General features: G+C 48.2%; 1 protein-coding gene across 1 annotated transcript in view; it reads right to left on the bottom strand.

Moving 5' to 3' along the window:
* The window catches only part of ASIC2 (acid sensing ion channel subunit 2), a 1,207,018-nt gene extending 1,183,243 nt beyond the window's left edge, over positions 1 to 23,775 (bottom strand). The window contains exon 1 of the mRNA XM_027517981.1: positions 22,699 to 23,775. Coding sequence (XP_027373782.1) covers positions 22,699 to 23,253 — 555 coding nt within the window. The 5' untranslated portion in view covers positions 23,254 to 23,775. The remainder of the gene's footprint in view (positions 1 to 22,698) is intronic.
* Positions 23,776 to 26,769: the final 2,994 nt, after the last annotated feature.

Here is a 26,769-nt window from a genome sequence, read left to right as displayed (position 1 = left end):
TGGTAACTGGAACTCCCAAGCAGGAGGAAACAGCAGGCATAGGAAATAAAGCTACAGACAAAAAGTGGATCAGGACCCGAGCAAGGGCTACTAGCATCTCTGTGGGAGAAAACCCATCAGCAAACCCAACATTGGATTTTGCTCCCAATTCTCCATACTGCTGGTTCTCTTGCTAGTAGCTTTTTAACCTTGGCTGAGCTTTAGAATTAATCTGGTGAGCTTTGAAAAATTCTGACACCCAGGCTTTAACCCAGACATCTCTGGGGTGGGACCCAGTCACCAGTATTTTTTAAAGCTTCCCTCGTAACTTCACTGTGCAGTCAAGGTTGAGAAACACAGATTTAAATCTTCCCTTAATGCCTTGATTAGTTCTCTCAGCACATGATGATGAAGTTTTTCACTGCCTGAAGTATTGTTTACACTTACAGTCAGTAATTCACACCAAAAGACTTGGGCTCCACAAAGATAAGATTAATAGGTAAGAATCCAATAATGGCAAAAAAAAAAAAACTCTTATTTTTTTAAATAGTAGTAATAACAAAACTATCAAACAAAAAGCATACCCTTGCAACCTCTTTCTTAGCTAAACCATCATCGACCAGGATGTTCCTAAGTGTGATTCTAAAAAAAAAAAAAAAAAAAAGTATTGGGTTGGTCAGAAAAGTTCTTTTGCATTTTTCTGTAAGATGTTATGAACTTTTTGGCCAAACCAATACAATAGGATTATGTCACTCAGAGCCCTCAAAAGCTCCCCAGTGCCTATAACACTTGGGGTCCCTCACAGTCGCGCTAGGACCAACTCTGAAGCATTATCTCCTGTTCTTGTTTCTACCCAAGCATATAATTTACAGGTAATTTTACTTGCACCATTCCCTGGCCATGATATGTACCCACCTGCCCCTTTCACTTGTCAAAATTCTACTCCTCTTGAGGGCCTCACTAAAAGGCTACCTTCCTCATAAAGCCATTCCACTCCCCCCAGTTGGAATAATCACTCCATCCTCTGCACTGCCCGCCCCCCCCCAAACACACACAACATAGATAATTCTGTCATGACAGTTCTAATATAAAGTTTATGTTTACATATGTGCATCCCTCTGAAAATATGAGATTTCACTGAGATCAGGAGATGTGCTTCATCCATCCTGGTACCAAGTAGGCCCTTGGGGGGGGTGGTGCAAAATAAATGAATGAGTGAATGAAAAAACAGTAGGTTGAATGAAGAACACATTGTGGCCAGGTGTCTGGTCCTCCACTACTGAGATCTCAGGGAGATGCTCTCCCAGTAAACAGACTGAATTACATTTTCCCAGGAAGGTAGCTTTAAATCTATCAAGTGAAATCATCATTACCCATGTTTTGTGTTAATCCTCTGGGCTCATTAGCATACCAGATAATTAGCAGGCCAGGCGGAGAGCAGGATGTGGGAAGGATGGGGACTGTCAGCAGAGCGATGCAGGGTGAGGGACAGAGCCATGGTGCCAAGGGTTCCTGGGGACCATCATGCTTGCGTTCACTGGGTGCCTCTCCCCCCTGAAAGCCCCACCCTGCTCCTCTCCCTTTTATACCCAGAAGCCCCGTCCTCCAGACTCGAAGCCAAATAGCCATGGAAATATCCAGTTATTCAGAGAAATAAAGGCTGGAGGAAGGACAAGGTGAAACTGCCCCTCTGCTCCCTCCTAACAGCTTTTCGTGTACTGCCTGGGGAGGCAGAATCAGGGAGTGAATGGATCATCAGGCTAGAGACTTTGGCAGCTCCTTTAATCTCCTGTGCTTCAGTCCTCACACACAATCTGAGGAGTAAGAGCACCTCCTTCAACACGTCACTGGGAGGTGCTTCCAACACCACCTGGCACAGAGTAAGTGCTCAGCAAATGATTAGCTCTAGTCATGTATCTAGGTTAGAATTAGGTTAGAACGGATGTTTTCCAATTGTGGTGTTGGAGAAGACTCTTGAGAGTCCCTTGGACAGCAAGGAGATTGGACTAGTCAATCCTAAAGGAAATCAACTCATTGGAAGGACTGATGCTGAAATTGACGCTCCAATACTTCAGCCATCTGATGCGAAGAGCTGACTTGTTAGAAAAGACCCTGATGCTGGGAAAGATTGAAGGTAGGAGGACAAAGGGATGGGAGAGGATGAGATGGTTAGATGGCATCATCAACTCAATAGACATGAATTTGAGCAAACTCTAGGAGATGGTGAAGGACAGGCAAGCTGATATGCTACAGTCCATGGGATCGCAAGAGTCATACATGACTCAGTGACTGAACAACAGCAACATATTCAAGTAGTTTAATTTAGTGGAATCCACATGCGAGACTTCGCTTCCTACTCTACCTCCTCTGCTCCCACTGAGGACAGACACTGCATGAACTCCTTGGAGACAGAAGCAAGGCAGCATAAGCATTGGGCATCTCCTGGGGAGGCTCCAGGGAAGTGAGGAGATACTAAGAGTCAGGACAGATACTCAGGATCCCTAATTTTATGACCTGCCTTATGCCATGTGGTCGGGGATGTCATAGCCCTATTCCGCCAACCTTAGTTCCTGCCATCTCTATCCCAGGTTTGCCCAGTCTCAGGACCAGGGAGAACCATGTCTGAAAGATTAACACCCCCATCTTGGGATACCAGGAGATCTGAAAAGAGTCTGTGGTTACCTTGACTACAGCTGCATGGATCCCTACCAACCTGCCCTCTTCCCCTCCCACCCAGTTATTACAGCAGTTATTACATCAATTCTATCCTCTGGAAACTGGTAATTAAAGGACAAGAGTAAGCATTTATCCTGCCTTCAGAGGAAGAACTCTGGTTGATCCCCAGCTGATGAGGGAAAGCTCTTCTTTACAAAAGAATGTCAGCCAATAAATGTAGAAAGAATTGAGAAATCACAATTTTGCAAACTCTACTGAAGCTGTTAATTCAGGTTCAAACATGAGGGTAAATACAATATTAACAGGGTATCAGAGTATGATCCCACGGATGATGGCAGATGATTTGATGATGGGAAAAGATGCAAGGGAGAGACCCAGCAGTTGCTGCCTTAGCCAAGGGACCCAAACCAGCATCTCTAAGAATGGGACCATCACAGAGTAAGCTCCTCCTTCTATGATGCAGTACAAAGTACACAGCTTCATCCATGGAGTTCTCCACCAAAAACATTAACCTTGAACCTCATCAACTCTTTAAACCCAACTCTGAGTTTATAAGAAATACAGAGAAGGGAGGAGTAGGTTAAGTGAAACCACAAGGAACTAATCAGATAGAATCATAATACAAGATTACTGTATGGGACTGCTTTGTTTGGATTTGTTTTCTTCCAAAAGTCAATACTAGAGGAAGTGTGAATAGGAGTGTTATTCATAATCGCCAAAAAAAAAAAAAAAAAAAAATGGAAACAGCTCAAAGGATGAAAAGATAAATAAAATGTGACATATCCATATAATGAAACATTTTGGGGAATAAAAGGAAATGAAGTACTGATACAGGCTACAACATGGATGCACCCTGAAAACATTATGCTATACAAAAGAAGTCTGTCACAACATAAACGTGATATAGTATGTGATTGCATTAGTATGAAATATCCCGAATGGACAAATCTGTAGAGACAGAGAGCAGAGAAGTGAGGAACTAGACTGATAGAGTTTGGAGGGAGGGGAGGTAACAGCTAATGGATCCAGTTTCTTTCAGGGGTAATGAAAATGTTCTAAAATTCACTATTCTGTGAATGCACTAAATCTACTGAATTTTATACCTTATATGGGTTAATTCTATGAAATAAGAATTGCATCTCAATAAAACTGTTAAAAAAAAACGGTGTATATGTATGTTATGTTATATTGGGAGGAGCATTGATTAAAGAAACAGAATAATAATATGCAGTGCCTGAATCTTGATTGCCTTTTCAGTGGAGCCTGAATTTTTAAAGTTAACAAGCTGTACGAATGTTTTGGGGACAACTGAGGAAATCTGAATAAGAATGAAAGGCAGCCTGGTAGCACCAGAGCACATAGAAGGGGCACTGGGGAGAGGCAGAAAGTCAGCCCAGCGGGGACTGGGTCCTTGTGTGGAGACATCCAAGCAGATTAGCAGTCTGGAGGAATATGAAAATAGTCTCCATTCAACAGAATAGAGCAAATAAATAAGATCACGGGAGGCAGATTTCCTCCCTGCAGGAAAAAAACGAAAGATCACTATGGAAAGGGCAAAAACTTAGAATGAATTCATGGTGTTAGATTAAAACGGGAAGCATCTATGTGAACTGGTAGTTCAATATAGATGCAAATATGCATGTAAATTTCCTAGTTTTGTCCACTGGGAGGGCCCAGAGCAGTGACAATCCAGTAGTAATGAGCATACCCAGCACCCAGATCTTGGTTCTGAATACCATTTCCCACTAAAAGATATCAGGATTCACTGGAAAAGTAGCTAGTTACAGGACTGAGGGAGGAAAAATAAATGAGCCTTCTTGTTGGACCAGAAATTTTAAACATGTACAAGGGATCCAGGGAAATGTCAAAAAGGAAACAGATATCAGCTTGAAAGGGTTTCCAAATATGGGCGATTTTGAGTTTCGAAATAATGATATTAACAGATGAGAACCCATTGAATAAAACAGAAATTGGGGCCTCTACTGAAATAAAATAAATGAATAAGAAAGGGAAATGAGAAAGCCCTTCTATATTTTAGAAAGCCAACTAATAAATGTAGATGGAAAGATGGAATTAGAAAATCACCATTTGGCAAGCATCATTGTAATAATTCAGGCAAGAAAAATCGATGGATGATAAAACCAGAGGGTGAAAGAGGGAGGAGAAATGGGGTTTTACATAGTCTCAGAGCCTCTCCCTGGAAGACACCACGTTAATCAAGTGATAAAAGTTAACACCGTAAGTATTGGCACAAATAAGTTATCATGTGCCTCCAGATAGAACGCAGTGAGAATTCTGCTCCCATCCTGCGAAATTTGGTGATCTTCCCTCGTAGCTTAGTGGGTAAAGAATCTGCCTGAAAGGCAGGAGTCCCAGGTTCAATTCCTGGGTCGGGAAGATCCCTTGGAGAAGGAAATGGGAACCCACTCCAGTATTCTTGCCTGGAGAATTCCATGGACAGAGGAGCCTGGCAGGCTACAGTCCATGGGGTCCCTTGGAGAAGGAAATGGACACCCACTCCAGTATTCTTGCCTGGAGAATTCCATGGACAGAGGAGCCTGGCAGGCTACAGTCCATGGGGTCGCAAGAGTCGGACACGACTGAGCGACTAAACCACCCACCTGTGAAATCCAGCCCCAAACTCATTACCTGGATTTAATCAAGAGGGAACATCAGACAAACCCAAACTGAAAATCATTTGGCAAAATGACTAGCCTTGAATTATTATTTTTTTTTAAAGTCAAGGTCATGAAGGTCAGGAAGAAACTGAGAACCAGTTCCAGAATAAAGGAGACTCAGAAGATTTGACAACCGAGAGCCTCCCAGGAGGGGTCCTTTGGCCAAAGAGGACATCTCTGGGACCACGGGAGAAAGGATACACAGGAATCCTTTGCATTAGTCTCATATACATATATACATTTTAAGTTGTTTCGAAGGGCAAAAAGGAAAAAAAAAATTACACATATAATCTCCTCTTGGAAGATTTTTAGAGCCTACCCTGTGTTGCCTTGTGTAAACTTTGGTTGTTTTCATGGAATCTGTTCACTGCTCCCCTCCAGGCTATGAGCTCCTTGACCTTCTGAACCAGGTCTTGTGTGTGTGCGTGCGTTAGTCGCTCAGTCGTGTCCAACTCTCTGTGACCCCAGGAACTGCAGCCTGCCAGGCTCCTCTGTCCATGGGATTTTCCAGACAAGAATGCTGGAGTGGGGTGCCATTTCCTTCTCCAGAACCAAGCCTTATGCATTTCCATTTCTTTAAAGCTTAGCCCAGGGCATAGGAAGCACTCAGTCGGTGTTGGTTGAACCAGTGCCCTGGGTAACTCATAACCCGTGAGACTGGCGAGTGCATATCTGGACATAATGCAGGTGTGCATGTACAATAGCTCAGTCATGTCCAACTCTTCGTGACCCTATGGACTGCAGCCCTCCAGACTCCTCTGTCCATGGAATTTTCCAGGCAAGAATACTGGAGTGGGTTGCCACTTCCTACTGCACGGGAATCTCTGGAACCCAGGGATCGAACCCAAGTCTTGTGTCTACTGCCTTGGCAGGTGGATTCTTTATCACTGCACCACCTGGGAAACCCCCCTGGGCATACTGACTGTTGGCAAATTCCTCCAGATATGAAGCTGGAATATGCCTCTCTGCAAACCCAGAGCATGTCTTCCCTACAGCAATGAGCCATGTTTTGTGGAACAGTCTTCTGCTTCCCAGGGGCACATTGCCTGGGACCACAGACTCCAAGGAGCCGCCTTCTTGCCTCATTGCTTCGCAGGAGAACAACGGCCCCTGTTTGTTTAATCCCAGTCCATTGTGGCAGCCTTGACTGCACAGAGCTCACTTGTGATTCATGTGAATGTCACTTGAGCTCCCAGAGGTTTGCAGCCATAATTCAACATTTGTTAATAGCCACTTAGAATGTCCCTGAAATAGCTAACAGGCCCAGGGGATAAAAGGTGTTCTGCTAAGAAATCATTCTAGGAAGACAGAAGCAGCCTTGGCCCCAACTTTAGAAGACACTGTTATTTCCAGTTCATGGAGATGCTTCTCTCTCGGAATTGGCCACCTTCTCACACTCTTGGAGGGGTGGACATCTCTCAGGGCCATCAAGGAGAAAGCAGGACCTAAAATTCCCTACACCATCATGGTGGACATGCTAAAAGATCTAACCGATACAGCTCCCGCTCCAGAGAAAGGTCCCTCTATCGCCATAGCCAACGGAGGAGGAGAATACAAAAGAGAACCCAGTCCAGACAATCTCAGGAGAAAGCCCCCAGCTCAAAGAACAGAAATGAGGGAACAGAAAAATGTTATACTGAATCAGAAGCCGAAAAGGTGGTGGATAGATGGAGATGTAAAGACGGAGAGGGGTGAGACCCAACTCACAGTTGGGCTCTATCATGCTGCATAGTTGATAAGTTACTTAATTCTTCCCAAATTGGATTGAATATCTTACCCAGGGTCATATAACTGACACAATAAGTCCCCTACATATGAACGAGTTCTGTTCCAAGAGCACGTTTGTAAGTCGAACTTGTTTGTAAGTCCAACAAAATTAGCCCAGGTACCCAACTAACCCTGGAGGAGGGCATGGCAACCCATTCCAGTATTTTTGCCTGGAGAATCCCCAAGGACAGAGGAGCCTGGAGGGCACAGTCTGTGGGGTCACAAAGAGTTGGATGCAACTGAGCAATGAAGCACAGTTCACCCAACTAACCCAGTTGTCTACTGTACTGTAATAAGTTTATAATATGTTCACATCTTTGAAAGCTCAAAACTCGAAATTTCTTATATAAAAACTTACTGTCTATGATTATAAAATTTCAATCAAGGCCATCTCACTCCACAGCCCCGGCTCTCAACCCCCGTGCTATACTACCGCCTGGAACTCTGTTCAGAGTGCAGGTGGACTGAACCTTCAAATTCAAGTCACAGATTCGGAGGCGGAAGCTCTCAATGCCAAGCTCTCGCCACCTGGTTCCTTCAACATATCTGTTTCCCATAAAGTTAGCATTTTGCCAGCTGTTGTTGTTGTTCAGTCCCAAGTCAGGCCTGACTCTTTGCAACCCCATGGACCGCAGCCTGCCAGGGCTCCCTGTCCCTCACCATCTCCTGGAGTTTGCCCAAGTTCATACCCATTGAGTCAGTGATGCCATCCAACCTTTTCAAATGCCAGAGTCAGATTTAAAATGGAGAAGTGGAGGCAGAAAGAGCCAGCAAGGCAGAATCCCATGCACATCTGAAAATTGATGCTCATGTCCTAATGTCAGACCCCAGAGCCCTCCAGTTAGCAATCTGAGAGGGACAGCAAGTGTCAGCCTGGCAAGAAAAGACTTCTCCACCTTCTCCACTTTCCTAAAGAGGGTGATGTGGAATTACTAGGCCTGTCCACCTGTACATTCCTGAGCCGACAGACAAGGGAGGCAAAAATAAACGATCTGATACAGATTTGCAGAGCTGGGAGGTCGAGGGGACCACAGACGTGTGTCCAGCTCTTAGGGGTGCCATGCTTGTGACAGGCAGAAATCACAGCAGCAGGATCCAAAGCCCACTTTCCCCGAAAAGGGAAAACTGATTTCACAGGGCTGATGCTCGGTGACCCGGCTGTGCAACTGGTGAAACCAGCTGCACCAAGATGCATGACATTAGCCCAGAATCCACCTGCATGGTCATCAACCAGAAAGGTCTGGGGGGAGTCCCCTCTCAGAACCAGTCATTTGACTGCATCCGTGCTCCTCTTCCTCCTCTCAGCCTGGAACTGGAGCTGCAAGGTCTTGTTCCAGAAAGTTGGAATATCCTCTTGCACCACAAAACCGTCCTCTGGTGCAAATTATTATACGTAGGATGGATACACAAGGTCCTACAGTGTAGCACAAGAAACCATATTCAAAATGATACAAAGTGGGGCTCTGTAACAACCTAGAGGGGTGGGAAAGGGTGGGACGTTCAAGAGGGAGGGGACATATGTACACCTACGGCTGATTCATGCTGATGTATGGCAGAGATCAAACCAGTGTCGTAAAGCAATTATCCTTCAATGTAAAACAAACTTAATGGAGAAGGAAGTGGCAACGCGCTCCAGTATTCTTGCCTGGAATCTTTCATGAACAGAGGAGCCTGGCGGGCCACATCCATGGGATCGCAGAGAGTCAGACACGGCTGAGTGACTGAGCACAGTATGACTCTATACACGCATTTATGTCATTGTACACACGCTGCAGGGGTCTGGGACTTGATGGGCTCCCTAGCTAAAAATTTTTCCTAAAGGTGACAGCTGGCTTTTTCATCTATGTATCTTCAGCATCTAGCTCAGTGCCTAGCACATAACAGGCATTCAATTTTTTTTTAATGAAAATAAATAAGTAAACAAAATTTTAAAATCCTATGATAAGCCATAATGGAGAAAACATGAAAAAGAATGTATGTGTATTTATGTGTGTGTGTGTATATATATATATATATGAAAAGTAAATCACTGTGCTGTAGGGCAGAAATTAGCTCAACATTGTAAATCAACTATACTTCAATAAAATTTAAAAAAAAAAACCTCATTGCCTTCAATCATAGAGAGCTGTGCTGCCTTTGCCTCTTCTCTCAGTTTGCCTGCACAAGGGTGAGGGATGCAGGTAAGAGATGGGGCTGCATGGAAAGCTGCACCCCACTCTCCTGCTCTCATTCAACCCTGGGAGCTGCCCAGGCTCCTGGTTCCCTGAGCAAGATACAAGAGTCATGGAGAAAACTTCAGCCTAAACTTCAAGTCTTTTGAGCTGAAGACTCACAGATGAATAGCCTGACTTCACTCAGCCCAGCACAAACAAGCTCGATGTCCTCACAGAGAACCCCCAACGGGAATCAGAAGGCAGGAACTCTGACCCTCAAAGGTGCCACTCTCTTGTTGAGTGACCCTGCATCTGTCACTCAGGTTTTCTGAGCCTCACGTGTTCAACACTGAAACAGATGCACTGTTACCTTTTCTGCTTTCAGAGTTACTGTGAGGACCAAATAGCATCTTAGGAAGCCTGGAGGACCTGGAGCCAGAGTACCTGGTTCCAACACCACTTCCACCAATTCTTAGCTAAGTGACTTCAGGCTTGTCATTTAACTTTTCTCAGCCTCAATTTTTTTTCCCTACCAAAAAAACAGAGTTGCGAATAGAGACTGGATCCCAGGTAAAGGACAGGATTTGAGATGTAGCATTGCACTCAGAAAACTTTAGCAATTATTAACGGGTTTTGTAAACTACATAGTTTTGATCAAATGGAAGGAATTCTATTTTTGACATATTCTGGGTGTCTCTCGTAGCTTAGAGCAGGATCTGGGTGCCTGGCTTGTTCACAGCCTCATCATCCCCATACTCATGGAATTCACAAATGTCAATATGGATTTCCCCCCCAAAATCCTTGGCTCTCAGATCTCCTGTTAATAAGTTTTATCTCCACCTCATCTTAGTAATAATAAAAATAACAGCAGCAACAAAATACTGACACTCTACATCTGGCCAGAAGCTCAAAGCTTTGCTTCTATTATTTCATTCACGCAGCACACCATCCTATATAGTAAGTACCAGTATAATCATTATTTAATACATGAGGAAACAGAGAAGTAATTTGCACAAGATCATTACTAAGATTCGTTTTTTAAAGTCAGAGAACAGTTCACTTCTGACACCAAGCAGGTGGGGTTTCCCCTCATACCAAGCCATTCTGACCCTAACTACCCAGAGTTAGGGCAAACCCCAAAGATTAAAGGTTCAGACCCATAAGACAGTCCCCAGTTCAGATGCCAGTCTCCAAGACACCTGTACTTCATACCAGCTGACTATAAATCGGGTTCCCATGACCCACTCCTCAGGTTTGATAATTTGCTAGAATGGCCCCCAGTACTCAGGAAAAGTTCTCTTACTCTCGCTGGTTTATTTTAGAGAACACAACTCCAGAACAGACAGACAGACAGAAGAGAACCTTAGGACAGGGAACAGCATACAGGGAACTGAGCTTCTGCCCTTTCCCTGGGTATGCCGACCCCCACAGCACCTCCACGTGTTCACTAGCCCAGAAGTTCTCTGAACCCCTTCATTCAGAGGTTCTTATGGAGCGGTCCCATTACATAGGCGGGATTGATTAAATCATGGGCCACTGGTGATTAGCTCAATTTCCAACCTTCTAATCATATGACTGATGGAAACCAGACCCCATCCTGAAGCCATCCAGGCGGCCAGCAAGATTTACTTCTTTAGCATAAACTCAGATCTGGTTGAAACAGCCTTATAGGAATAACAAAAGATGCTCTTGGGACTTCTCTAGCAGTCCGGTGGTTAAGGCTTCATCCTCTAATATAGAGGGTGAGGGTTGAATCCCTGGTCAAAGAGCTAAAATTACATGAGCCTCTAGGCCGAAAAACCAAAACATAAACCAGAAGCAACATTGTAACAAATTCAATAAAGGCTTTAAAATAATTTTTTAAAAATACTCCTCTCACCCAACCCTTCCAGATATTCCAAAGGTTTTCAATCTCTTGTATCAGGAACCAGCAAATGAAGACCAAATATGCCTTTCTTATAAATCAAAAAATCATAGCTATGCAAGCCTGGAGCCCACACTTATCAGGCACTGAAATCCACAGTTGGCTAAAATATCTCATTCTATAATTACCTCTGGTGCCAGTCCCCCTACATCCTCCCCACACTTCCCATAACACCCTGGTACTCCCAGGCAGGGCATTCTCCCAGCCAGGTTAGCCTTCCCAGCCTCTATAACTGGGGCTATCGCTAACCCCACCCATTATAGAGGTACCCTTTTAAAATAATTTTCGTTACTTATTTATTTTTTTTCTTTTTTGGCTGTGCTGGGTCTTCATTGCTGTGTGCTTTTCTCTAGTTTCAGCAAGCAGGGAAGGCTTCCCAGTGTGGTGGCCTCTCTTGTCGTGGGGCACAGGCTCTAGGGCTCACAGGCCTCAGTAATGGCAGCACACGAGCTCAGTAGTTGCGGCTCCCGGGCTCTAGAGCACAGGCTGAATAGTTATGGTGCACGGGCTTAGTTGTTTCTTGGCATGTGGGAATCTTCCCAGACTAGGGATGGAACCCATGTCTCCTGCCTTGGCAGGTAGATTCTTTACCACTGAGCCTCCAGGGAAGCCCTAGAGTAACCTTTAACTCAAGTACCTCTTTGTCTCTCCTGCCCCCACCGGAAACCAGGCCAGGCTCAAACACATCCAAGATCTGCTTTCTGAGACTGGCACTAGTGGTCAGAATTTACAATGAATTGTCCTGGGAACTACTTGTCCAGAAGCCACACAGACTCCCTTGGGGAGGCCAGATCATTTACCAGCCACTCCAAGCCCTGGTGACCACCACCCACACACATCCTCCTCTCTCTCTGGATGAACGGAGCCTCTTCTGTCTCCAAGGATTTTCTGGCAGCAGCATCCTTATTCCTCACTCTTGAAACTCTCAGCCTCAAAGCTACACGGTATTGGGTGTAGCAAGCTACATGGGCTGGCTTGCCTCTATTATCGATTCCTCTCAAAGCCATCTGTCAGTGGCCCTCACCTCTGACCCCAAATATCTGTTCCAAAAGGAAATAAATCAAAGATGCTCAGAGCTGAAAGCAACTGTAGAGGTCATTACATCCAACTCTTTACTTGACATTGATCCACCTCTACGGCGTCGCCAGTAAGCGACTGTGTGGCCTCAGCTAGAATGACACAGCACGGGTGGTCCCCAGATGGCCCCTTCCAAGCAGCTGATACCACCTCTGTGAACAACTTCCCACCCATGGGCACCAGCACTGACCTCTGGCCTCTCGAAGAGAAAACCTCATCTCTTTTCCCTAGGAGGACCTTCTGAGTGCATGAAGATAGCAACCCCCTGGCCTTGGGTCACCTGCTTCCCTTTTCAGTCTAAACAGTTCTCAGTTCTTCCCTGCATTCCTCATCACTCACGGTTTCTGTGACATATGAGGAGCGTCACCCCTGGTCAGCCGTACATTTCTCACTGCCTCCTACTTTATGGATGAGCCCGAGCCACTGCCAACATCAAAGGCAGCCGCCTCCTCCCTGTGGCCTGAAGCCAGACTGAGGCCCATCCAGTGAAGGCTGGGAGGAGGGTAAGAAAGGGACGCTCTCAGAGACAGCGGAACTGGGAAAGGACGAGAAGGCGGGTGTTGGTAAAGGTGAGAGCTAGGGTATGAGCAGCCTGAGCTGGGGGCGGTGGCAGGTGGGGACCAGGGGTATGCAGGAGCTGCGAGAATAGGAAGAGCTCAGTCCTTAGGGCACAGGCCTTCCCTGGTGGCTCAGAGGATAAAGCATCTGCCTGCAATGCAGGAGACCCGGGTTCGATCCCTGGGTTGGGAAGATCCCCTGGATATTCTTGCCTGGAGAATCCCATGGACAGAGGAGCCTGGCAGGCTATAGTCCACGGGGTCGCAAGAGTCATACACGACTGAGCGACTTCACTTTAGGGCACAGGCAACTTTGGGAAGGGCTTTCCTTGGAAAAAAGTTCCAAAGAGGAATACACAGCTGAGCCTAGAATAATGAATCCCAATCAGAGAGATGCTCATCTGTGTTATGAAAAGTCTCCCTTGGAAATTGTTACAGACCCCAGAGGAGGACACATCTAGAAAGACTGAGGCTTATAAGACTTTTGAAATCGGTATTTCCTTCGCTCCAAGCCAGATACAGGTTCACGTGCCTAAGTGATTCTCCATTTTGTCAAATAGATGGAGAAGCAAAAACGAATCAATACATAGGTTGGGCTCCCTAGCAGAGCCTGAGACAGGGTTCCTCATCCAGGTAATTTATTGAAGTGAAAGTGAAGTGAAGTCGCTCAGTCGTGTCCGACTTTGCGACCCCATGAACTGTAGCCTACCAGGCTCCTTGGTCCATGAATTTTCCAGGCAAGAGTACTGGAGTGGGTTGCCCTTTCCTTCTCCAGGGGATCTTCCCAAACCAGGGATCGAACCCGGGTCTCCCACATTGCAGGCAGACGCTTTACCATCTGAGCCACCAGGGAAGACAATTTATTGAAGGAATGATGAACTCAGGAAAAGCCTAGAAGGGAGGGAGGCATACAAGATAGGGAAGGAAGAAGACGTAAGCAAAGTGGTGTTTTGGGGAGACGCGGAGCTCAACCTGACCCCATGGAAAGCTCGGGAGTGTGAAAAACGGCACCCTAATTTCTGGGGTCTTGAGACGCCTGGCATTTTGAGCACATGGGTCAGTCAGTTGCTGGCCCCTGGCTGCCCCCAGGCGGTGGGGAGGTGTATAACTTCTCAGCTATCTCCTAGACAGGCACTGCCAGCTGTCTAAGGACCAAGGGCGTCCTTCTGATCTCAGGCCAGATAGGAGCCATAGGAGCTGTAGCCCCAGCAGCAGGATAGAGGGTCTGGATGGAACTACAGCATCTTTCACAAATGCCCTTGCTAACTTGAACACAGACCCCTGCTCACAACTCTAGGACCAGCGTGATTTAGACTTTTGGGCAAAATGATCAACTGCAACCACACACAAGGCTCACGGACAGTTTTGACTGTAGGCTTTGGTGCCTCCCTGTTTCTGCTACACCCACACAAGGTATCAGGGTATTCTTCCTTCCATTGTACAGCTCTATCTATATAACACAAACAACTAAATAGATAAGCATATCTGGTTACTAAACAACATCCATTCCTTGCCTCCAAACATAAAATTGTAGTTTCAACGAACAAATGTGAGATCAGAAAATAAACTTTGATTGTGTTCTACTACATTAGAGTTCTACAAATTGGCACGTCCTTGGGAAACACCTAGTTTAGCCTCCTCATCTTACAAGTAAAGAAACTGAGGCCCAGAGAAGCTAATTACCTTGCCCAAGGTTGGGTCACTCCATCAACAGAAGTCAATAAATGCAGGCAAATACGTTCCTTCTGTGCTTCATGCTTTATTTCTCCTGAATACAAATTTCCGTGGCCAGTGAGGTAATCGATAGGGAATGGACCTGAGTCATGAGAAAATAAGTGCTGGGAGATGGAGACATGCGTTCGCAACCAAAGGATGACCCTCTGCAGAATGTTCTCCTCAAATAAAGCCCATTCTGATAAATAGGCTTCTATCACAGGCTTCCAGTAACCACTAAGCCCCATCTGTATGAAATGGCTTGAAGTCCATTGCAGGGGAGAACTATGATACGTGGAATTTCAAATTTGCAGAGGTGATGAAGGCCATTAGTTTCGGGTTACAATAGATCATGGGTCAAACAGCCCTGCTGCTCAAGTTTGATATGGCAACCTTGCTCCATCAAACACAAACACTCCAACAAAAAAAGAGGCAGCACACAGCACACTTTCAGATATCTCTAGACCCAGGTGACATATTTTTGTTCTGCTGGAGAAAATGGGATTACTTGGTTCTTTGAAATATGAACTGCTCTATGGGAACAATGCCTCTGACAAGTTTGGTGCTAAAAGCTACCAATTCAAAAAATAAATAAAAATAAAAAAGCTACCAATTCAGTTGTGGGGGACTTTTTACATGGCATCCCATTCCAGTTCTTACTCTAGAAATTGGTAGCAAACTAGGTTTCAGAAACTTTATAGAAAATTGTCTAGCGTTCATCTCATCGTTAAGGGAAAGACTTGCTGTAGAAAGGAAAAGGGAGCCACTGGAGCAAGGCGGAAAGACTCCATTTCCAATTCAGTAAGCTCTCGGGTAGCCTTCTTCCATCAGCAGTTCTGGAGGTCTAAGAGCTCCCAGGGACAAAAGTGGAAACACAGAGCAACTTGGTACAGCCCAGTGGCCTGATGAGGCCTTAGCCTCTCTTGGCAAGCAGATGGTTTGGGTTAATTGTAACATTCACTCCTAGTTAGTATCCCAGCCCTTCATCACATCAGAGTGAAGTCAACACACCCCTGAAAGCTTTACTGCCAGAAAGACACAACGTAACACTGCAAACTAGAAGATCTCCACCAGAGGCTGGCACCATGGAAAACCACCCACTCAGCTGGGCAGAGGTTGCCTCTGCAAGAGCATGGTAAATATGCACAAGACTTCCAAGCAACTTCAGGAATAAGAGCTATCATTTACTCTGGATTCAATGCAATGTATATGCGTGCGTGCTAAGTCTCTGCAGTCGTGTGCGACCGTATGGACTGTAGCCCTCCAGGCTCTTCTGTCCATGGGATTCTCCAGGAACGAATACTGGAGTGGGTTGTCATACTCTCCTCCAGGGTATCTTCCCAACCCAGGGATCAAACCTATGTCTCTTACATCTCCTGCATTGGCAGGCGGCTTCTTTACCACTAGCACCACCTAGGAAGCCCAATGCAATGCATACCATTTTGATATACAGCCTAGAAACTTCCCAGGTTAGAGTAAGTCAGGGTCTATATACCATGCTGAGGCAGGCAGAGATGACCAGGCAAGGAGAACCTCGTGGTCTTCACAGTCCATGGTCCTCAAGGTCATGAGGAGTTGGGTCTCATCCGGGAACGAGATTAAGGCTCAGTCAGAAGATCCAATTGGGGTTCAATAAACACATCTCTGGTTCAGTCCAGCAAACATACAACACACAGGACCAAGATGGCTTCAGGTAAATGCACAGCTGGGCTGTCAATCAAGGGCCATCAGAAAAGAGTAACTTGGACTAACCCTGGTGGCTCAGTGGTGAAGAATCTGCCTGCCAATGCAGGAGACACAGATTCGAACTCTGACCCAGGAAGATTCCACACATTCCAGAGCAACTAAGCCCGTGTGCTACAGCTACTGAAAACCACGTGCCTAGAGCCACTCGCCACAAATAGAGAGTGGCCCTGCTCGCCGCAACTACAGGAAAGCCCACGCGGCAACAAGAACCCAGTACAGCCAAAAAGAATAAACAAATAAAATTATTTTTTTAAAAAAGAGCAACTCCTGTTCAATTGTGAACCTAAAACCCAAGGAAGCCGAGTTAAGAGAGGCTGGTACCTCTTTCTCTCACAAATTATCCCTGGATGCTCCTGGCAGATAAGACAAAATATATCCCACCAAAGGGGTATTGCTCAGACCCATGGAGACCCATCTGTAGATTTTATTTTTACACTAAATGGACCTTTGAAGGAATTTCTAACCCTCTGGATACTACCCAGGGGACCCAGGGAGAAGAAGGCAAGCAGACACGGGCTGAGTGTATACTGCATGCCAGACCAGGCATTAGATGTACAGATGTGTGAACCCAGGCATGACCAAATGGAGTTACTCCCCAGACACCAAAATAATACATGCAATTATATCTAAGATGCTATTATGGGCAAAGTTGTCTTCTTTATTCCTTCCCACACTTCCCAAGTTTTCTCCAGTGAGCATGGATTGTTTCTATAATCAGAAAGTGTATTATTAAAATAATAACAATAAGAGACAAGTCGTCTCAATACAGGGGGAATCCTGGGTACCTACACTGTAAAGGGAAGCCAAAAATGCAATTGTTCAGTTGATATCAGAGTCACCTTACATTTGAAAAGCTGCAAACCCGCTTCATACACTCTGATGACACATTGGAAGAGCTTTCGATGTGATAAGCAGTTCTAAGTCCTGAAAATATAAAATTAGGGAAAAAAAATCATGTCTTACAGGAAGGAGAGACTGAAATGGACAATGTATAAAAATTATCAGTGGTTAAAGAATGCAAGTATTAAATTAAATCTTCTCCAAGGTCCCTTTCAGCCTAAACACTTCATGATTCTAATGCAAGGGAAAGCATGCATAATGACTGTTCTATCAGAGGAGTACGCCAAAGGCTGTCTAGAAGACAGGGGAGGAAGAGATTAATTTAGATTATGATATGGGGAAAGGGGTTGGCAGTGGTTTCCTAGAGAAGGCCACAGAGATATTAGGGCTGGGTTTTAAAGGATGCGTAGGATTTAAATAAATAGACATAGAGGTGAGAGATGTAAAGAAGACAGGCCCATGAGCAAAGGATGTGGGATCAATTCAGGAAACAGCAAGGAACTAAAAAAAAACCAGCTTTCCTGGGTATTTACTGTGGGCAGGCCCTGTTTTCAGCATGACAGATGCAGAGAAAGTGTTTGATGAGACAAGATTCCTGCTCTCAACAAGCCCCCCGATCCAGAGGGGTAAGAAATGGGCCATAAGCTCTCTGATGGCAAAGATCTGGTCTAGCACCATCCCTGCTACATGGGAGGTGCTCTGTTTGATTAACAAAGGAATGGATGTGCTAGGCACTCACAGGACACGCTGGATAAAAGATGCCTGCCTGGTACCCAGGCCACTCGACTCCTATCAGGGGTAAGGGGGGCAGCACAAGCTTCCTGGGCTAAGGTTAGTGGCATGAGCTAGACATGGAAGCCAAGCTGGTGGGTAAGGAGGGGGTGTTCAGGTAGAAGAACTGATATGGACATACTGTGAAGAGGGAATGCTTGACACATTTTGAGAGTGAAGAACCCCACAAACACAGCCGTTGCCCATGATCTAAAGCTGTTAGTGAGTCACAGTGAGGAAGAGTGGGCAGGGCCCTGGCCTGGAGTCATGGGAGCCAGCATCCAACCAAAGCTCAGGCAAAACTCCTATGGGATGCTAAACAAAGCAAGGGCCCTGCTCTCGTACCAAGCACCTGCCCCACACTAGCTCTCGGCATCCTTGACCTCCCTAGATCAGTACAACGACTCTGAGTGGCAGGCATTATTGTTTTTAATTAGAGATGGAGAGAGTATAGTTAAGAAATTTGCCTTACACAAATTACAGATTATACAGGGAAGAGGGGGTATGGTTGGAATTCCAACTCAGATCTCTCCCCAAAGCCCCCATTCTTCACACACCTGCTCCTCTTGTGATAAGGAGTAATAAGATTAGCTATGGACCCACCGACCTGGGGCAAGAATTCCAAATATATGAGCTTGCTAAACCCTCCCCAAGCCATCTCGCTAAGGCCATGTGACGTGGATGACTAAGAATTATAGAATTGCCTCTAACAAGATCCCATTGTGGAGGGACCTTTCTTTCAGTACAAAAAGAAAGAAATGCCTAAGAAATGTCAGGTTTAAAGTACACACACACACACACACACACACACACACACACTATGGAATCAGGTTAAAAATGCAAACTGGGCATCATTTGCATTCCTGAACTTGGAGGCGGATGAACCCCAATGTGATAAGCAGAAAAAAGACGTGAAACTGTCACGTGCTAGTTACAAGCAGTGGGATTGCCACCTGTCAGCAACAGTTAGCTGCTGAATCCAGCTGTGACCTCCACTCTAAGAAACCCCCTCCCTGCGATGCTAGGCTTTCCCCCAGGGCTCCATACAGAGAAAGTAGCAACCTCCTCGCTACCGTGACAGCATTACTCATCAACTGACTCTTCTGGTGGGCTGTAAACAGGGCAAGCAGCCTGGACAATAAACACCTTCCTACTTATCTTGATAATAACCCTGCCTTACGTCTGCATCGTTGTCACAACACGCAAAAGGACTTTCATATATACCGTCTCACATGACTCTTTCTCCCCTGTGAGTTACAAAGTCATGGGTTACAATCAGATGTTCCATGAGCAAGTCAGTGCCGAGAAGGGCACAGAACCCAACCCAGGGAATAAGCTTAAGACATGATGGAGGTGGGACTCAAACTTAAGTCTTCCTACTTCTAATCTTAACTTCAACTCATCCAGTCACGACCAGACAAACACTCCCACGGCGAGCCCTCTCACCCTTTCCTTCCATACTAGGTCAGCTGGGCAGGCTCTGCCAAGTCGATACTGTTGAATCAAAATGCTCCTCTTCTTTCCCAGGAAGGAAAAGTATGTACCCATCTGAAGTCAGATGGTCCTGCTGCTGCTAAGTCGCTTCAGTCGTGTCTGACTCTGTGCGACCCCATAGACGGCAGCCCACCAGGCTCCCCCGTCCTTTGGATTCTCCAGGCAAGAACACTGGAGTGGGTTGCTATTTCCTTCTCCAATGCATGAAAGTGAAAAGTGAAAGTGAAGTCTCTCAATAGTGTCTGACCCTTAGCGACCCCATGGACTGCAGCCTACCAGGCTCCTCTGTCCATGGGAGTTTCCAGGCAAGAGTACTGGAGTGGGGTGCCATTGCCTTCTCCACAGATGGTCCTAGGTGAGGGCTAAGAATGTACCTGCCCAAGCATGAAGCATACCTGTTTACGTGGCAATCAGAGTCCCACACACGGCTTCTGGGACTTTTAACCTCCACTGACAGTCTTTCGCTCTGCTCGAATCATGGCTCATTCGCTAATTAAAGGGTATTATGCACTTCATTGCTCACCAGCTAAGAACTTGGAATAAGGAAGCGTCTGCAAAAGCATTAGCCCCGGAGATGGCATTAGGTGCGCTTTACAGAAAAAGAAAAACGGGAAAAATGATCCACTTGGGACAGTCCCTCCCCGACACTTTACTGGTCTACTAAGCCAGCCACAGCTCATAGAGGAGGAAGCCACCCAGCATAGGACAAACCCAGGGAGAGTCCAGCAAATGAACCAAAGGAGAGGGGTACGGAGTACAGAGAATGAATGAGAGAGAAAGATGGTGAGCTGACTTCTCCCTCAGCCACCTGTGAGGTCTCACACTCCTCTGGTGCACCCCAGGCCAAAGACAAGTACACCTGGACCCCAGGCCAAGAGGCCAGGGAGACCAGGGGGAGTGGGAAGGACTAGGCTTCACTGCAAGGTCCTGGAACAAACTTGACATCACGCCCCACCCTTGGAGCCTGGCTGCTCACTGTGACCAATGGGCGAAACAGATCAATGTCCCGCCTGGAGCGGGTGCCCTTTCAGACACTCTCCTGCCCTATTGGACACAATCCAGCCCTGAGACCCATCCCCTTTTCCATGCAGGGGGAAGACTGAGGTCAGTCCAAGGAGGGGCACTCAACCTAGATCAGTCTTGAATCTGGTGAGGATGACAGATAATGACATGACACTTGACATTTATATCCACAGGCAGCTTCCCTATTGAAGTGAGAACCTGGCAAGGTCAAAGGCTCAGGTCAGGATTGAAGGCCTGATCTTTGGCCTCTTGGAACCCCAGGGACCCAAATGACAGGCTGAGTATGAAACAGCAGCTGGGGATCAGAGAACCTTTACTTCTAAATGGAACTTGGTCATGAGTTGAGAGGAAGTCATTAGGTGTACATGTGGTCATGTGGATGTTTGAGAGAACTTGGTCCAGAGGCGGCTACCCACCGTGGTGGCTCTGGTGCCACCCTCTCTCTCTCTCTACTCTCTGCATGTTCCATGCGTGTTCAGGCAGACAGAGGAACAGCTGAGTGTGTGTCTAAGCTGCGTGGTGCAGTGGAGAAGCTGAGCGTTGCCACGGCACTAGAAAGCATGGGGTGGATACAATGATGGTTTCAGCCTCCAAGAATGAGGTTTTCCCCTCATCTCTCCCCAAGCCACCTAAGACATCATTTGTGCGTGACATGTTTTTGGATCCTGTTTGCTCCAATTTAGAAAGGCTTCCAGGATTGCTGGTCCCTGCCCCCAGCTCAGACCCGCTTCCTCTTCAGCTTCCATATACCACGGCCTGATTCTGCTGGGCTGTTTTGCACAAGGTTTCAAACAAATCACACAGAACAACTCCCCCAAGAAAGAGAGCTCTACAGGCAGCGAGAAGCAGCACCCTCTCCTTCCCCACCCCCCAACACTCAAGCACTCTTGGCTTTTCTAGAGAAGACCAGAGACAGCCCACAGCAAGCACAGAGGCTGTGGGCAGAAATCGGTTGTAGTGTTAAAAGAAACTCACAGCAAGAGGCTGCTAAGGCAGTGGATCTGAGAGCAGACGGGGAATGGATGTATCACGGAGCAAGGTAGGGCATGTCTTAATTAAGCAGAGGACCTCAGACAAGAGCTGACGACAGAGTCGGGTCTCTCTGCCATTTGCCACGCCAAACTTACGACTGCAATTTGGCTCAAGGTTCTGAGACTCAAAAGCTCTAAGGCAGCTTTGGGAGAAGCAACCACACTGGGCTTCTGGAGGGTCCCAAGGCCCCTGATGTCCCAGGCCCCCCTGGGAGCAAGGAGCTGTCGGCAGCAGCAATCAGACTTGTGGTGCCAAGTTCTGCCTAGCAGCCCACTAATTAGGCAGACACAGCTCTCCTCCCATCCTTTCTCTGCCCCTCCAGGAAGCCCCTGCCTGAAAGGGAGCCACCTCCCCTCCGCTTTTGCTCTTTACTCAGCTCCACACTCCTCCTCCAGGCTTTGGAATCTCACAGCTGCTCGCCCCCTCCCCACACCACTCCTCTCGTATCCACGTTGTTAAGCGATCATCATCATTGTACAGATAGCAAACTGAGCCTCTGAGTTTCCAGCTGAAACTCCCAGACCAGCCAGCCTGCAATGCTTTGCCCTCACAGGCATCTCACAGACCATCCTGCCTCCATCTAAACCCTCCTCTCTGGGCCAAGCACCCTGGACATCTCTTTGCTTTTGACCTGCCAGCAGACCAGACAGAGACCCTGGGGCCCCTGGCCTCTCCTCTCCTGACATGGAGCTCAGAATCTGCACAGGAAAAGGCAGCAAAGAGACTTCTACACCTTTGCAGTATCACCTGCTCCAGCAAGCTCCCAAAGCCAGGAACCAGCCAGGCTGCCTGGGGCCCCACACCCCCTTCTCTGGCAGCTTTAAGCTCCAGCCCAACCCACAGGATGCAGTGCCTGATGCTACTTCCGAGCAGAGAGAGAAAGGGGAAAAAAAAAATGCCACCTCGTCAATGACAAGCTGTTCCAATCACACAGCTCAGACACCAAGTGCCCTGGACCACGGACAGCTCAGGCCTCCTGCCTTTGGGTGGGTGAAAGGCAGCTCAGCACATCTCGGGGAGCCATCGCCCAAGGCCAGGCCCCCCGCTCGCCCTGCACATCCGGCCAGACAACAGTGCCCATCCCAGCGGGCAGACGCCTCCTGCCAGTTCCAACAACTCTGGCCAACTCCCCTCTTGGCCTTCAACCTGAGGCACGGCTCTCCCTCCTGCTCCAAAGCACAGAGAGACCTCAAACCAAGCCAGAGGCCACCAGCGTGGCACTTCTCCAAAGACCAAGCACAGAAAGGAACTGAATGCCAAGTACTCACGGTGGTGAAGTCCTGGTGGCCACACTCCTGCCCCTTGAACTTGCAGTAGAGCATCATATCCTTCAGGTCATGGCCCACGCGGTGCAGGAACTCCAGCATGCTGAACTGCTTGGGTTTGTAGTGCTTGAAGTTGGCCTTCTGCTGCAGGGCCTCCAGCACCGTGGGGTCGGCCAGGTGCGGGTCGGGGATCTGCAGGTTGACGTCCAGCAGCGCCAGCAGTTCCCCGGCGTGGTACAGGTCATTGGTGGTGAGCCTGGAGAAACGGAAGCCGTTGAGGTTGCAGAGGGTCACGGCCGGGAAGACCAGGCTTTGGGCCACCACCTCGTCCACCTTGGTGACGTGCTGATAAGAGAGGTAGTAGGACACCCTCTCTGAGCTCTCAACCAGCAGCAGGCCCAGGGAGCCCACGAAGGCCACGGCCCAGAGCACACGCCGGACGGTCAGCGGCCCGTAGACGAAGATGTGGCGGATGCCGTGGAGGGTGGAGGTGTTGGCGAAGATCTGGATGCTAGAGGGCTGCAGGCTCCCCTCGCTGGGGCTCTCCTTGAGGTCCATGGGGACCCTGTGCAGTTCCGCAACTGGCTTCAGGTTGATCAGATTTCAGGGAAAGAGTTCCCAGTCCTCGGGTCTCTGCTTAAAGCTTGACGTTCAAGGGAGGGAAGGAAAAGCCAGCATCAGGCAGGGCAGCACCACCGGAGTTTATCCTGAAAGCCCAGCCGCACGCTGCCAGGGGTGAGTGTTTATATAAAAAAAAAAACCCATTCAAACTCTAGCTCCTGATTTTTTCCAGGCGATAAGGAGGGCTGGTTTTATTTAGGGAGACACCAAGGTGATGTGGAAGAGATGTGGGTGGGAAGGGAGAGCTTAGCCAATGGAAATAAAGTCCTCCCCCCTACACACGCCACTAGAGACAAGATTAAAAGCGAGAGCGAGGGAGAAAATGCTTAAAACAAGTCGCTCAGCAGCTCGGAGCCTGTTAACCAGTGCATAATGCCCCGTGTTCAGCATCCTGGGGATGTCAGGGCGGCCACGCTGATGCACTGCAGGCGGGCGCAGCGGCCGAGCTTCAGGGGCCCCCGTCGCCGCCACCGCCGCCGCGGCTGCTCGGGTCCTCTCCTCTGCCCGTGCTGTTTTGGACTCCGGATCGCGTTTCTCGCCGCCGGCCTCGGTCCCTCCTCTCCTCTCGTCCGTCCTCCGGGCCCCCCTTTTATTGGGCAGAATTCCAAATGCCGGGCGGTCCGCGGCTCGCGCCTCCTCCTCGGAGAGTAGGCAGCGCGCGCGGCCGCGGAGAGGCGAGGACCAGGAGACTGGGAAGGAGGCTGGGGGCTCCGGAAGGGGACTCGTCTGTCTCCCACCCCCGCCCCGCCACCCCCATCCCACCCTCTCAGGAAAAGCGAGGACCCAGAGGGCACCGAGAGAGCCGCCCTCCCTCGCCCCCTCCACCAGCAGGCTGTTGGGATGGGGAGAGGGCCGGTGGGGGTGGGGGCGAGGGTTGCGGGGAGTCCGGGGGACCCAGCGAAAGTTTCTTTTTGGTCTGTTTTGGAGGGAGCTAATGGGGGCCTCTCCCCGCAGGGGGAGAACCAGCCCCCTCCCCGGGAGGGAGGACGTGACAGTCGCCCCCTATAGGTGGCAGGAAGGTACCTTGATCAACTCCCAAGAGCCCAGTATGGGGGTGGAGGCAGCAAGCCTTTGCACCAAGATCTGTTCCCAGGTCAGACCCAGCCTTGGGTCTCCAGACACAGAGATGCTGGAAGGTGGGAAAGGAAGGGAGCTCGGGAAAACCCCTGATGCCTGCGGGAGGGGGACATTCCAAGGTATGAGGGACCCCAGGCGCCCCTGGGAGACCACAGGCAGAGCAACAAGTAGCCTTCACCTCCGCAGAGATGTCAGGAGATTTTTGCATCTGAAAGAGAAAGACAGCTGGGGTTCCAGGTAGGACTGGCTGCCTTCCCTTGGGCTGTGTGTGTGTGTGTGTGTGTGTGTGTGTGTGGAGTTCTACCCCAGGATTTGCCAGATGGAAACACAGCTGGAGCTATAGATGGGAAAGAAAGATCGGGCTTCCAGCCACCTACCTCTTTTTTTCCTGAAAATCCACTGGAAGTCAGCCCCTGCCAGCAGGTGGGTGTGGCTTGCCCAGTGCCAGGGATCAAAGGGCTGGAACCCATAGAATCAGTGAGGCTAAATCCCCTTCAGGAGGAAAGGAACAGAAAGTTCCAGTGGCCAACCCTATGCACACTGCCAAGCTGGGGCAGAGCCACACGGGGATGCCGTGTGGAGCCAACCTGATGTCCCCAGGGCATGCCCAGCTTAAATAGCACTCCTTGAGAAGAAGGCAGTTTAGGGAACGTCGCTCTTGGTTTGTATCTACTTCGAAATATTTCTCTATCCCATCTGCCCTCTCGCTTAACCAGATCCAAGCTGGTAACAGAGTCTGGATGTGCACTGAGGCAACACATGGCTTTAAATCGATGGTTTATCGATCCTGGGAGCTTAAAGAACAGAAGCATCCCAAATAAGGACAAATGACAGAGGCCAATTAACTTCACGCGTGTGTCAGCCCAGAGGTTCCCAATTCCTGCCTCCAGCTGCCGAGATGGGGTCAGGGCTTCAAAACAGGGGGTGCCAAGACTAAGAATCTATCATAGGCTTTCCTGGTGGTCCAGTCATTAAGAATCTGCCTATCAATGCAGGGGACATGGGTTTGATCCCTGATCCGGGAAGACCCCACGTCCCGCATGGCAACTAAGCCCGTGCGCCACAACTACCAAGTCCACGTGACCTAGAGCCTGTGTTCTGCAATGAAGAGTCGTCACTGCAGTGAGTGGGCTGTGTGCCGCAACTAGAGAGTATTCCTGACTTGCCACAGCTAGAGAAAGCCTTCACACAGCAAAGAAGACCCAGCACAGCTGAAAATAACTGAGTTAATTTTTTTTTTTTTTAAGAATTTATTGTGCGTCAGGACTGGGCAAGGATGTCGTCTCATTTCACTTAATGCTTTCAACCACCTTGACAGGTGTGTGTTATTACCCCATAAAGTGAAAGTGAAGTCGTGTCCGACTCTTAACAACCCCATGGACTGTAGCCTATCAGGCCCCTCCATCCATGGGATTTTCCAGGCAAGAGTGCTGGAGTGGATTGCCATTTCCTTCTCCAGGGGATCTTCCCGACCCAGGAATCGAACCCGGGTCTCCCGCATTGCAGGCAGACACTTTACTAAGTCTGAGCCACCAGGGAAGCCCCATATATACACACAAATAAGCAGAGGCTCAGGAGAGTAAAGTCGCACAACTCGTGAGTGCCCAAGCAGGATTTGAACTCAGGCTTTTGTCTCCAAAACACGAGCTCAAAGGCATAGTCAAAACATGTCTTCCCAAATTTAGGAAGAGGACAAGCATTTCTACTCCACTTTGGTAGCTCAGTTCGTAAAGAATCCACCTGAATGCAGGATATCCTGGATCAATTCCTGGGTTGGGAAGATCCCCTGGAGAAGTGATAGGCTACCCGCTCCCATATTCTTGGGCTTCCCTGGTGGCTCAGCTGGTAAAGAATCCGCCTGCAGTGCAGGAGACCTGGGTTTGATCTCTGGGTTAGGAAGATCCCCTGGAGAAAGGAAAGGCTACCCACTTCAGTATTCAGGCTACCCACTTTAGTATTCTGGCCTGGAGAATTCCATGGACTGTATAGTCCATGGGGTCACACGACTGAGCGACTTTCACTTCCCCCATTTTACACATACACACAAACTCACCTTGTACTACACACCGACCAGCTCCTCCTCCACGGACATGAAGCAGCCCTCCTCGTCCTCTCCACCAAGCCAGGTCCTTTTTGGCCATGTTTTTCATAGCGCCAGGCCCTCCTCCTCCAGGACTACCTCCCAGATGCACCTCTGTAGTCTTTGGCTCATTAGCCTGTTCAACAAGTCTGTGGATCTCTGACACCATACCAGACACTCCGTTGGTTTGGGGTAAACAGAGAGGAATGGAATATACTTCCCATCCTTGATAATTCAGGGTTCTACAAGGCTGGAGGCAGTGTTCATTTGCAAGCTGATCCCGTACATACGGAAGG

Source organism: Bos indicus x Bos taurus, chromosome 19 (assembly GCF_003369695.1).
Source record: "Bos indicus x Bos taurus breed Angus x Brahman F1 hybrid chromosome 19, Bos_hybrid_MaternalHap_v2.0, whole genome shotgun sequence".
In the NCBI taxonomy this organism is placed as follows: domain Eukaryota; kingdom Metazoa; phylum Chordata; class Mammalia; order Artiodactyla; family Bovidae; genus Bos; species Bos indicus x Bos taurus.
The sequence above is the reverse complement of the archived record's forward strand: the minus strand, read 5'-3'. Positions and strand labels throughout refer to the sequence as shown.